This window comes from Peromyscus eremicus, chromosome 6 (assembly GCF_949786415.1).
Source record: "Peromyscus eremicus chromosome 6, PerEre_H2_v1, whole genome shotgun sequence".
NCBI classification, from domain to species: Eukaryota; Metazoa; Chordata; class Mammalia; order Rodentia; family Cricetidae; genus Peromyscus; species Peromyscus eremicus.
The window spans coordinates 58,929,945-58,944,163 of NC_081421.1; the positions used below are offsets into that span (position 1 = coordinate 58,929,945).

At 47.2% G+C, this 14,219-nt stretch overlaps 1 protein-coding gene across 1 annotated transcript in view; it reads left to right on the plus strand.

Moving 5' to 3' along the window:
• Tmem154 (transmembrane protein 154) overlaps nt 1-14,219 on the plus strand; it is a 40,827-nt gene that overhangs the window by 17,101 nt on the left and 9,507 nt on the right. Inside the window, exons 4-6 of the mRNA XM_059264767.1 lie at nt 7,367-7,394; nt 8,536-8,621; nt 10,599-10,656. Coding sequence (XP_059120750.1) covers nt 7,367-7,394; nt 8,536-8,621; nt 10,599-10,656 — 172 coding nt within the window. The remainder of the gene's footprint in view (nt 1-7,366; nt 7,395-8,535; nt 8,622-10,598; nt 10,657-14,219) is intronic.

Here is a 14,219-nt window from a genome sequence, read left to right on the forward strand (position 1 = left end):
TTAATAATGCCATATTCTGTGTGTTGTTGTTGTTTTTTTAAAATTTTCAGTCTACATTGAAATTATAATATACTGCTGTTATTGGAGCATGTTTGAGACCAGGGTCCTGGAGAATCTTGGCCACTGGAATAATCTGACATTTTACTTTGTGGGAGGAAAGGGTCAGGCAGGTGACGTGTGAGTCAGATTGGAGTTCAGGACAAAGGGTTGGAGGGTTCATCACCCTCCCGTGAAGAGGGGTCCTTTGTCCACATTTCTAGAATGGATAGTACTTCCCCCAGCCTACATTCCAGTTTGACTTTGAAAAGGGCAGAGAGAAACATTCTTCTTATTCCCACTGAGGCTGTGTCTATATGGAAATTGTTAACTGACTAAAGATGTCTGACTGAAACCAAGATAGGAAGCTCCCAGTCACAGGTGCGCTCTTCAAGTATAGGAGGGAATGAGAGGAATACTAGAATTCAGGGGCTCTCTGGGTCCCAAGCGGACTTGTGCTAGTAAGCTGTGACTGACTCCAATTTTTGTTTGTTTTTTTTTTTGTTTGAAATTGTGTGTGTGTGTGTGTGTGTGTATGTGTGTGTGTGTGTGTGCAAACACACGCACACACATTGGTGCACATGAGGAAGAGCTTGCAGGAATTGCTTCTCTACTTCCACCATGTCGGTTTTAGGGATCAAACCCGTGTCTGACAACATGGCAGCAGGCATCTTTACCTGCTGAGCCAGCTCACTGGGGCAGGCTTCAGTTTGAAATGGAAGCTCTTAAAAGTCACTTCAAGCTTCACTTAGGGGATAGGAACTTCCCAAGTAAGAAGCATAGGCAGGCTCACATAGAAAATTTATCCTGGGTCCTCCAGACCTACTCACAGGGCACCTTGGTGTCCGTGCTCTCTGTCCCACACCGGGACAGCCATGAAGCTCCGGGCAGGTGCTGTAATGACTAATACACAGCCAACAGATGAGGGAAATGGAGCTGGGGAGGAAGTACTGCCCTCTTCTTTCACAGAAGGAACTGGTAAAATAGGAGGAAGAGAAAACCCATTCTCCACCACTTGATATTTTAGAGTAGCCTAGCAACAGTAGTCTCAGGGAGCTCCTCTGTAATCTATAGTTAAAGCAAGACCCAGGGGGGCTGCCCGGACCCCGCCGCCCTTGTTGCCCAGGCTGGACTTCACTCCTCCACTCAAGCAGCCCTCCTGCATCCGTCTCTAAAGTAGCTGTGGGCTACAGGCATGTGACTCTACACCTGGCTCTCTCCTTGCCTCCTTTCTCAGCCTCGGAGGAAGTAGGAGTTCCCTGTGAAACCTCAATACCCAGGGGAGTCCAGAGCTGGGCTCAGGCTTCGGAGCTCTTTGAACTCTGGGGTTCAAGTCTTTCAGTCCCAAAGGCATTTGCATGTGAGGAGCAGCCCCGCCCTCAGTCTGGGCCCCAGCATCCTCTGAGTACCCCACACCCAGCCACTGTCCAAACACCTGGCGGTCCAGAGCCTGACCTGACTTCCGGGTTGCCAGAGGCCTGGTGAAGACAACCACTCCTTTTGTCTGGACTTTCTTCTGGTCCGTTTGGCAAACTGCCACCCCTTCCTTCAGTGACCAGTTCTTGGGTTTTATGAGGTTTGAGCAATCCCTCCTGGGGCAAACTTCGTCCCTGCCCCCTCACGCTGGCTCAGTGCTCCATCCACATTTACCATTCACAGGCTTCATCTGAACGCTTGCAGTTTGTTTTCCGTTCTGTTTTGTTTTGGTCTGTCACATTATGCTCTCGTTGAAGTCCAAAAGAACCAAGGACTTGGCTTAACCCTCTTGCTTGACAGACACTGTGGCATGGAGGGGAGAGAGGCACTAGAGGCTCACTGCTTGGCTGCTTAGCTCCACGAGTCCTCTGACTCAGCTTCCTCACCCGGGAAATTGGTTAATTCAACACCCACCTTGTAGAGCTGTGAGAATTGAGTGATGTCATTTAAAAATGCCTGGATTATTAAAGGCTAACTACCTACTTACTAAAGACATTATGTGTGTGTGTGTGTGTGTGTGTGTGTGTGTGTGTGTGTGTGTGTGTCTGTCTGTCTGTCTGTCTGTCTGTGTGAGCTTATATGCATCAGGTTTATACAGGTGCCTCAGAGGCCAAAAGAAGCTATCAAATCCCCTGGAACTGAAGTCACAGACTGTTGTGAGCTATCTTGTAGGTGCTGAACCCTGATCTTCTGCAAGAGCAATAAATGCTCTTAACTGCTGAGCCATCCATCCTTCCAGCCCCTTCACTTATTATTATTATTATATGTTTACCTAACATAATCTTCCATCTGTGGTATGTTTTCTGCTTGATCCATGCTGTTGAATGATTGAATAAATGGATGACAAGATCCTTTTTAAAGAAAACTTTACACTCTTAGACATAAAAACAAAATTCCAAACCTGCATGGTGAGGCAAGCCTCTCATCCAAGCATTCGGGAACTGAGGCAGGAGGATGTTGAGTTCCAGGGTTATCTGGGCTACAAAGCAAGACTCTGTCTCAACAACAACAAAGGCCAGATTTGCACATTATCCCTACTACAGATTGGCACATTGTCTTAGCTTAAATATGCCTCATTTTAAGAAAATACAACACTTGGAATTCTGAAACAATAGATTTCAGAAGAGTTTTTCCCCATGTGCATATGAATGTGTGTGTGTGTGTGTGTGTGTGTGTGTGCGTGTTCATGTATACACCGCTACACGTGTGTGCAAGAGAATATGGACATGTGTGTGGAGGTCAGAGGCCAAGCTGGAGTGTCTGCTTCGGATACACAGTCTCCTTCCTTGAGACAGTGCCCTACCTGGCTAAGAGGCTAGTCTGCCTGGCCAGCAGGCTCCCGGGGTCCTCTTGCCTCCACCTCTTCAGGGCTGGGATTGCAAGCATGGACCCCCATGCCCAGAATTTTGCCACAGGTTCTGGGTATTAAACTCAACTTCTCATGTTTGTGAGTCAGGTACCTCACTGACTGAGTGTCTCCTCTGCCCCAGAAAAGTTTTTGATAAAGATCTTTATTTGATTTTTTTCTATACTAACCACTACCTTTATGTAAATACAAATTCCCTTTTCTCCAACTAAATGCTGAAAGGTTAAATGCCTCTTATGAAGTCTACTCATTTGCATTTAGCATAATTTAAGTTCAAAGAATATTTAAATATACCAAGTTCCATTTAAATACGTGAGTTTTCAGGAAAAATAAAACTGTCACACTAAGTTTGACAGGCAGGCTCGCTTTCTGGGACAGGTGGACACCTATGTACAGGAAAACCCCCAGGAAATAGAAATGTACATCCTGTTTCCGTTCTGTATGATGGAGCCTGGACCCCCTCCTCCACATCCAGGGGGTAAGTCTTTACATTTGACAGCTGGAGACGACTTAACCAACACTTTTTAAATAGCCCTTTGCTTGACTGGAAATTATTCTATCGGTGTGTTCTGGGAGGGAACTCGGGGCCTCGATTGCACTAGGCGTACACTGTACCACTGAGGTACATGCAGCCCCTAAATCACCTTTTCCTTTTCATGTCCAGGAAGGGGGGACACTGTGTACTGGGACAGTCTGCTGTCCTCTGTCCTCTAGCATTCTGTCTGCAGTTGTTATTGTAATACTATGAAGGGTCATGAATGCCTACGTATCAGAAACATAGGCAAGCACATTTGCGTCTTTTTCACACTGTCAGAATTTACTGAATAATGATAAATTTACAAGGTGGTAGTCTGTTTGGCAACAATTTTCCAATTAATCTTGCTTTTCTTGATAGCCAGTCAAAGCAGGCACAGGTTTTCTATTTTAACCCTTACTATAATATTAATTTTAGTCACATATTATATATCATACAGTAAATCAATAAATCTGTCTATCTATCATTTATCTATCATCTATCTGTCTATCATCTATCTATCTACCATTTATCTATCTACCCATCTATCCATCCATCCACTCAAGTTCCTGAATGGCTGCAGAGGGCTGTGAGGGGCCACAGCAGAGTTCAAGGTGCTCCAAAGAGGACTGAGAAGCCAAAGCTGGCAACCTGACAGGTCCACAAAGAGTGTCTGCAGGATAAAACAGAAGTGCAGGCTGGAGCTCTGCTAGAGAAACAGCCACAGAGTCAGGCTGCAGGGTCAGAGTTGAGCTGCCCAACCAAGGTGCAGGGGAGGCTGTGAAGGTAAAGGGCAGGACAGGGTCTAGGATGGACAGATGGACAGACAGCAATTCTAGTAGGCTCTATCTGTAGTTCTCTGCCTATCAGTTCCTTCTGTCTGTCTGTCTGTCTGTCTGTCTGTCTGTCTCTCTCTCTCTCTCTCTCTCACACACACACACACACACACACACACACACACACACACACAAGCAGTCAGATGACAGTTGGGTAGAGTAGTTGCGGTCACAGTGTCAACCATCCAGTCTTTGTAGTTGAGGTGAGAGACTTCTGCTGTTTCTGCAGCCTGGTGTGTCAGGTAACTCCTCAGGCCCAGTTTTCCTCCTATGGCTTAATCCACCCAAGCACAGCTACAGTCTCAACTTACTTTGATAAATTCATACAGTGGCATCCTTTCTACTCTTAAGATATTTTTCACTGTGTGCCTTATGGGTAGTTCTGGATAGGTGGTGTCATTCCCAGGACCACCCAGGTCCATAGTCATCCTCCACCTCAAAACGAAGGCAAGTTCCTCTGGCAAAATGTAATCTCTGAGGGAAAGACCGTCTGGGGGAAGGAAGTCCTCACTGTTTTAGACAGCCTAGAGTAAGGTAGGGCGGGGCACGCCTTTCTCAGTGTTGTCTTGATGTGCTAGGTGTCTCTCAAAGAACTGCTGCGAAGTATGGGCAGGAAGTCTTTCCTTAGAACAGGCCCTGGCTACCCGATGCCTGGCCCTGCTCAGTGAGTCTCCTGCTCAGTCAGGAAAGTCAGGAAAGCAGGTGGCCTGAGGCCCCTGGGGCTCCTTCCCTCAGCCGCTGTGCCAACAATCCCACCGTCCATGGCACAGAAAGAAGAGGAGCTGGCGAGGGTCTCGTCAAGGCACGCGATTGGAAAGGAGAGAGACAAGGGGGAGGGAGTCATGACATGGCAGGCTGGAAAGGGACAAAATGGAACCCGAGGGGGTGGGTGCACTGAGTCAGTGGCTATTAATAAAGAGATGTAGGCCATGTGGAGTGGAGCAGGCGGGACCTGATTGCTGAGGACAAGTAATTGGTCTCCCCCCTGGCTTAATGCTCCGCTCTTGTCCTTTCTCCCAGATGTGTTTCTGTTGCCATGGTGGCTGGGGCAGAGGTAATGGCCCTGGCGCAGGGAAGATGAGGCCACAGAAGGCTTTTTGCTCTTTTAATACTGATTACAGAGCCTCTCATTTGGTGTTTCTGGAGCACTTTGGTAATGGATTTTTAAACTTTTCCATCATCTGCATGCAGGTCAGCTCCCGCTCACCTCCACGCCCGTGGGGAGCCCAGATGAGAGAAAGAAATCTGTGCTCACGGCGGGGCTGTGGAGTCACTTGCTCCCTGAGAAATTAGTGGGGACGTTAGTAAGCAGGGAAAGGGGGATTGGTCGGAAGTGGAGGGTGATGGAGTCGGGGGTTCTCCTCAGGGTTCAGTCCCCGAGCACTGCAGAACCCAGGGGTGGTGGCCCATGCTTATAATGCCCGTGCAAGAGGCTCAGAAGTTCAAGGTCAACCTCAACTATATAGCAAGTTTGAGGCCAGCCTGGGCTATGTGAGACCCCCTCCACCTCAAATAACAACAACAAAACTGTAGGCCCAAAACGTGTAAGATGAAGCCATCCCACCCTCACCTCAGCTCTTGGAGAGTCAAGCATCACGGGAAGCTTCAGATTCTATTCAGGGGAGGAGGAGAGACCCACAGTGCCTTCAAGGCAAGCAGTGATGGCATGAAACCCGCACCTGCACCAGCCCTCCTGGATTAGCCATGCCACTGAAGCTCGCCAACCAGCAGGATATACCAGCTGTGCCACCCTGAGCTCAGTTCCAGGTGCCTGCTGGCTGTGTTTCCTCGCTGACGACTGTACTTCGGCAGGCTAGACACAAGGTGGCCTCTGATTGTCGGGGTCAGGAGCATCTGACCTATCTGGGGACCTCGACAAAGGTTTGCCTTCCAAAGCATCTGTCTGGTTCACAGGGCACCTACTTGCCATCACTGATTCCCTTCTCAGGGGATGTTGGTCTCCCTGCCAAACTAAACCGAGTTCGCTTGGGCCAGGCAGCAGGCTATGATCCTCGCCACCTGTTCATCTGGAGTCTAATCCGCATTAGAGCTGTTTTGTCAAATGGTACCTGACTCTCACCCCAATCAGCAGCCATCAAAGACAAGCTGGTTGGAAGTCCCGCTATTATAATAACGATAGGTCCCAAAGATCAGATGTGAATTTAACTCCCTTGCTAGACAACTGAGATTAAAACCTGTTCATCTGTCTAGTGAATATTTACTAGGTGTTTGTTAGGAACTGTGCTAGCAGGATGGGGGAGGGGGGCTGGGGCGTGCCACAGTGAACAAGGCAGATGCTATCCTGGCCCTTTGGGAGCTGTGCTGTAGTGGGAGAGCCAGACGAAGGAGAATCAAGCAGATGGTCTAACAGGTGAGACACTGGCCAGTACTGTGAAGGAAGCAAGTGAAGTGCAGAGCCGGGGACCAATGGGACAGCTGGACCTTCCTGAAATAGAGGTGGGGATGACTGACTGAGAAGTGGAGCGATCCAGCCAGTCAAAGAACAGGGTGAAGGGGACTTTCAAAGGCATCCTTTGATGGAATCACCCATGTGGCATAGTGTTCAGAATGGTGTGTCGTAAGGACATGATGCTGGAACATTATTTTATTGAAGGGAATCAGGAACCAACCCCTTAATTTTGTTGTTTGTTTGTTTTAACACTTCCTTTCTTTCCTAACCATGCTTTTCCTCTTCACATGGATGCAAAAATAATAAGGAAGGTGAGCACTCTCGGGGAGCACCCATCTCCAAAGACAGCAGAGTCCGTGGTTCTGTGGGGATTCGGGTCTGGTTTCCCTGTAGCGGTCTGCGCTGTGTGACTGACCTGGAGGCTAATGACTGCTCCTTTAGAAGTGTGATTCACGGGCCTCGAGGTGCCTCAGCGGGAAAAGGCCTTGAATTTTATCTCTGGAACTTACATGGTAGAAGGAGAGAACCAACTTCCACAAATTGCCCCCTTCTCTTCACTCAAGTGCCGTGGGTCGCCGTGCCCAAAATAAATACAGCAAAAACAAGTTTTTAAAAATGTGATCACTCGCTGCTGCCTCCTTCCCATTGCTGAGGAGACTCGGGGTTGTTGCCGTAAATCCCCGCAGGTGACCAGAGCTGGTGTGACTCCTGTGTCTGTTCTCTTTCAGATGAACCAGTTGGGGAAAACCTGAAAGTGTGAGTGAGCCCTCCCCCGCCGTCCTCAGTTCCCCTGCGGTGTGGGCAAGGATACTCAGGATAGTCAGGGGGAAGAGACGACAGAGCCTTCCCCCAGCTTCTGTTGTGACAGTCTGGGTGGTTTCTCTCGTGGCTAGTACCCCTGGACTCAGACAGCCCCCATTGTCACGAGGGAGATGCATCTTGGCCTCCAAACCTTACCCAGAGTCCTATTGTCAGCTGCCAGAAAAGGGTTTCCGTCTGCCTGCTACCAGCGCCACATGCCTGGCAGTTAAAGATTCTGGCCCCAGGCGAACACCAAAGACACAGAGTGATGCCTCTCCTGTCCCACCCATCAGCTTCCCGGAAGTAGACCCTACCTGCTTCATCTCCCAGTGCCACGCCCACAGCGCATTCAGAACTGGGGTCTTCCCGGCTCCATCCATCCTGACCAGAGCTTTTGCCCCTATCCATGCCCTTGAAGCCTGGGAGATGGGGCCAGGGCATTTTTTTTTTTTGGTTGTTTTTTTGTTTTGTTTGTTTTGTTTTGTTTTTCGAGACAGGGTTTCTCTGTGTAGCTTTGCGCCTTTTCCTGGAACTCACTTGGTAGCCCAGATTGGCCTCGAACTCACAGAGATCCGCCTGGCTCTGCCTCCCGAGTGCTGGGATTAAAGGTGTGTGCCACCACCGCCCGGTTAGGGCATTTTTTTTGAGAGCTGCAGCCTCATTCCTCCTAATTAAAAAAGCCTGGGCATTGAAGGAGACCAGATAAAAGTACCCTGATGACGGTCCTCTTGATCTGGGTCAATGATCAAAACTCCAAGAAAAGAGAAGCAACACTAGGCAAGACCAGGAAGCTAAACGAGGCAGCCACTGAGCACCCTGGCAACCACGTCCTCGGTCTCCAGGGAGCCGCTTCTCTTTCAGTCCGCTCCCGGCCCCTGTGCCGTCCAGCTCGGCCTTAGTGACAGATCAGGACTTCTTGCAGACTTTGCCTTTTCTTCCTGTTTGTTTGATATGCCTTTGATTAGGGCAAACCCGGGGCTGGACTGGGGCATCAGACACTGAATCAGGTTCTTGCTAACTAGACTCTTCCCCAGACGAAATGCAGCCTATAGGGCTTGTTCTTTTTTTAAAGCATGCATTTCTGCTCTCTGTCTAGCCCTATTTTTGAAGAGGACACACCCTCTGTTATGGAAATAGAGATGGAAGAGCTTGATAAATGGATGAACAGCATGAATAGAAACGGTACGTGGAAACCCAAAGTATTTGTTTGCCTCTCTGGTGGTGGAAGGCTGGAAGGCTGCCTTGCCTTCACCAACAGCTCAGGAGATCTGAAGTCATGCTCCATCTGGCACAGGGGCTGAATGGTCCTTACATGTCCAGTTTAATCATAACCATGTATCTGTTGTGACCACTTGTTTTTAATTTGTATACAAGTTGAAATGGGACTTTTCAAGCGGAGATGGTGCTGTTAATTGTTGCTTTCTGAGCATGTGTGGTATGCATGCATGTATGTGTGTGTGTGTGTGTGTGTGTGTGTGTGTGTGTGTGTGTGTGTGTTGCTGGGAATCCAACCCTAGCCTCTCACATGCTAGGCTTGTGCTTTACCACTAAGCTGCATCCCCAACCTTCATCCTTCTCCTCAAAAATGGAAATCTGATATCAAATTATCTGGGGGAGGAAACCTGACATGACCTTGTATTTTCTTGAATTTAGAGACTTTCAATTCTGTATGTGGTTAGACAACTTCATCAAGTGCATGTTACATGAATCACTGTCCCAAACAAAAGGTGTGAGGGCTGTGCGCCTATTTAATCAGATAAAAATAAAACAGTCTTAGTAGCCGAATGGTAAACAAATGGTGACCAGTGGGTATGGAATCTGACAAGATGACCCTAGAACATCTCTAGTCAGTAGATAGTTCTGTCAGACAGGACTACTGTAGACAGTAATAGGGTGTTTCCAAACAACACTTTTCAAGTCCTTAAAATGGTATTCTTTAAAAATCAATACATTTTTCTTAATGCTTATATGAAATTGATAAAAAAAAATCCACTATTTATATTACCATGCTATTTGTATTTGTATGTGCTACATCTGTGGGGTGTGTGTGTGTGTGTGTGTGTGTGTATACAGGTGTGTGCAGAGGAAAACATCTGGTGCTGCCCTTTAACACACTCCATTTATACTCCTTTGAGAATTTTTCACTAAACCTGGAACCTGCTGCTTTTTGGTTAGATAGATGGGACAGTAGGTTATCTCTGCCCATATGTTCCTCCTGCATACACACGTGCACATGAACACATGCACACACACACACACACACACACACACACACACACACTGTGAGTGGACTTGTGGGCATGTACAGCCACACTGAGGTTTTTACATGAGTGCTGGGGATTTGAACTCAAGTACTCAATGCTTGTGCACTAAGTAAACATTCTCACCTACTGGATATCTCTCCCGTTCAATCATTTGTATTTTTAAATACAGATTTATTTAGTTATCTACTAACTTATTTATGTGAATGTGTGTTCACATTTGCATGCAAGTAGGAGCATTTATGCATATGCATGATGGCCAGAAGAGGGTATTGCACGTTCAGTGAGAAACCCTGCCTCAAAAAATAAGGTGAAGAGCCATAGATGAGGACACCCAATGCCAAACTCTGGACTCCACATGGCCATACATGGGTATGCATATGACACCCCAGGAATAACAATGCAGCACACACACACACACACACACACACACACACACACACACACACACACACTGTGTGTGATAGAGGAGAAAGGAGCTCCCTGGGAGAAGAAGGAGATCACTCCCCACCTTCCTGATGCCTCTGCTATAAAGTTGTTCTGCAGACACTTCAGGACCCGAGGCACAACCGTTTTATTCCTGTGTCTAGCCTTCAAGAGGCATACTCTGGCTTTCAGAACACAGTGGGTTTCAGGGGACCAGCTAAGCAAGCGATGATGAATGGTGCCCTTTTCAACCGGGGCACAGAACATCGCAGTCTTGTATCTGTGTGATTCCTGCTCTTACCGTTTCGAGAGCCCCAGCATCATTAATCTTTGAACCTCTAGAACTCCCCAGTGGGGCCGTTTCTTTACAGGTAGCCGCACAGAGGGTGTAGTCCATGCTCGACTGTGTCAGTTTTGAGGGTAGAAAAGGCGATTCTGGTGACTAACGTGAGTTTGTTCTCTTCTGTCTTAGCCGACTATGAAGGTTTACCTACTTTGAAGGAAGAAAAGGAACCAAACCTCAGCCCAAGGTAGGTCTGGTTTCTCTCAGAGGTCAGGTAGAGCCGAAGAGGGCCACAGCCACAGCCACAGCCACAGCACAGCACTTACTCACTTTCTCCATGCCTGGCAACTCAATATGTCCGTTTACATGGAGGAATGTGTGGTCAGGAAGCATGTTCTGGAAAATACAAAATATCCCAGTAGCTCTTTATCCTTAGATATAAATTAGTATTGGCATGCCCTTGACCTCTCAAAGAAATACCGTTGAGCTGGCTTCCGTTTTAGTCCTAGAATTTGCTGATTATACCAAATTGAATGGTGAGGTTATTCGCCTTGGATAGATGTTTGGTGAGGAAACAGGTGGAGAGGACACATCCCCAAAGAAGGTGGCTTCAGTAATTGTGATTAGGAGGAATATTTAAAAACAAAAACAAGCCAACAAACAAAGAACCCTAACCCACTGGGTCTGGATTACTATCAGAGAGAAATTAATTGAAATTTAAAAATATATTCCATTCTGCCACTAGGTGGCTCTGCTTGATAGAAAATTTTAGTGCCTTGGGGCCAGGTGTAATTTATTAGCCCTGGATGGTATCATTTAAATGATACTATCTTTGTGAGCAGGGAAATTAGTGAGTTTGGGGGATTTGCGATTAGAGAATTGTTTGCTCAGTATGTGGAGAAAGCTAGAAGGATTTAAAAAGGGGGCTTGCTCTTCAGAGCATGACTATGTTTTGGGGAGGGGGGTTCACCAGGTTATCTGCTGGGGTGACACAAAGATGACCAGACAGCAGAGAAGTTGAGCTGTGACAGTAATGGGACGCTTGCCTTAGAACATACAGAATCTAGCTTGAGAGCACGGCGAATACCCACGAATACACAAGTTATCGATTCACTTGTCACAGAGGCTTCCAGGTTGCAGTCACATGTCACCAGGCCGTCCCCAGGCCACGGCGCTGCAAATAAAGATGTTCTTAGGTTTTCCTTTGGGGTCTTTGTCTCGGCCTCTATTCCTCAGAATCCCAGTACGTTACCTAATAACTCACCACCCTGCATCTGTCTCAGTCATGGACTAACACAGTCCTGCGCAGGCCAGCCTCAGCTCTGACCCTGAAGTCCATGCTTAGAGATTAAGTCCAGTTACCTCTGGGGGTATTTATATGTTCCAATTCATCTCTAGTTTAGAAAATACTCTATCTAACTTAAATGATAGTAACAAGAAGGCAAAAGAAAGAAAAATAATGCCATCATTACATGACCAGGCACATCACAGAGGAATCTTTCCCACATATCTTAACCTTCCCCTCCTAACGAGACAGTGCATAGGTCAGTAGAGATTACCCGCAAACTCCATTATCATTTTTGCTGCACCCTCAGTGTTGAGAAGTGTCAGTAGTTCTATGCACCTGAGTCTCACTCTGAATTACTGACATCACTGAAGAAACCTGCCCTTACAGAACTGTATGCTAATGAAATTTTAAAAATCTTGTTGTTGTTGTTGTTTTTTTAAATATAGAGAGGTTGGTTTCGAAATAAGCTGCCTATAAGACAAAAAGTTCCTTATCTGTTTGAAGAGTTGTTCTATATGAACTGATCATTTTGCAAGTGAGTATCTAGAACCCTCTGTGGGCCTGGAACCATGTGGCTCCTGCCAGGGCTTCACCCCGTTCCCTGTCTGGGCAGCCAGCACTGGAGTTCTAGACTGGCCAGTCTCAGCTCTTGACCACATCCCTTCTAGAGACTTCCACAGGCATGTGATGGTGAAAGCAGAATGAATTTACAGGGACTGTCACATGCCCAACACCTCCCCACGGGTGACACATTTGTTACAACAGGTGCTATGTCGCCATCACGTAACTGTTGGCACTGACCCCTGAGACATCCCTCTCATCGGGTGACCTTAATGCTTCAGAAAGCAGGGGACAGCGAATACGGAGGGGACTTAATGGATGCCACACTGTCCATCCTCCTGGTGAGTGAAGACTTCTGGAATCCACCGGCAATGTCGGTTGTCTTTGGATGTCAGACATCCTCTGGATTCCGGGAAAGGGCAGCCCTGTCAGAGTCCCTCCCAGCCTCGACTTTCCCTGTTCTCATGACTACACTGTTCTGCGCCCCTTCCATGCTCTCCCCTTCTCTCCTTCCTTCCTTCCTTTCTCTCTTCTCTTATCCCCCCCATCTCTGCCTCTGTCATGAGTTGGGATCTTACTATGTAGTCCAGGCTGGCCTTGGGCTCCTAATCTTGCTGTCTCAGCTTTCTGAGTATTGGGATGATGGAAGTATTGACACAGGTAGACATTTTAAGTGTGTGTGTGTGTGTGTGTGTGTGTGTGTGTGTATTTGTTATTTTAGGGTATATGAATTTCACAAAATAATAGATGTCATTATATTTTCATATATCCATATATTATACTTTGATCAAATCCTCCATCACTATTTCTTAACTCTTTACCTCAGAGTGGACATTTTCCTTGAACTATGGAATCTAATTTCTGGTCTAGGAGTCTAAGAATGGAACCCTGGACCTTGTCCCTGCTAGGCTGGTGTTCTGCTACTGTGCAGATGCTCAGCTCCCAAACAGGATTTTAGTAAGGACCTGCTATGTACAAATTATGTCAAGACCTTTGCAGTGAGGTTGTCATGTTTAAAAAACCATGATAGGAAAAGACAACAAAGGAGTTTGGGGGAGAAGAAGTTCTCTATTCTTATTCCCACCTAAGTGGCCTTTCCCCATAATTCCCTGTCATGTGGCTTGCACCAGACAAAGGAATCCTTTCAGGGTGTTCAGAGCATTGGAGGAGGACAGGGGTAGAGGTAGCCCCGAGTCGAGAGGCTCTCATCACCAACGATGTTAGGCTTGCCAACACATGATGTTAAGAACAGATCCGTTTGGTGGGTTTTGTAACCAGCTGTTCAAAGTCTCTAGAGAAAGCATACTCCTCCATTGTCTGACCTCACCTGTACCACACCCCCCTCTCAAATGCCTCCAGATAGTGGTACAATCCAGACAGAGTCCACCTGGTCCTGGCCTCTTATCCAGGCTAGCCAGCCTCTGCCTTTCTCCTGAGTCGTTTCTAGTCAGACATCCAGTGCTTCTGTCTGCACCTTGGACTACATGAGCTCAGACAGGGAGGTGCAAATGTAGCCAAGTGCCGGTTGTCTGCTCCCCATCTCTGTCCACAGGTGGAGAGTTCATACTGTGTAACCGTGCAGAGGAAGGTCAAGGTACTGGGAAATGTCTGTGGCCACTTCAGTGTTTCCTTTGGCAGTTTCTTCCCTCTTTCCCTGTCTAGTCCCTTAAAAAATCATTAAAAGGGGCTGGAGAGATGACTCAGAGGTTAAGAGCACTGACTGCTCTTCCAGAGGAACCCGGTTCAATTCCCAGCACCCACATGGCAGCTCACAACTGTCTGTAACTCCAGTTTCAGGGGGACCCAATACCCATGGCAAAACACCAATGCATATAAAATAAAAATAAATACATTTTTTAAAAGTATCCTTCAAATCAGCAAATATTAAGAGTGAACTAGCCAGGTATAGTCACACATGCTTTTAATCCCAGCACTTGAGAGGCAGAGGCAGTCGGAGGCAG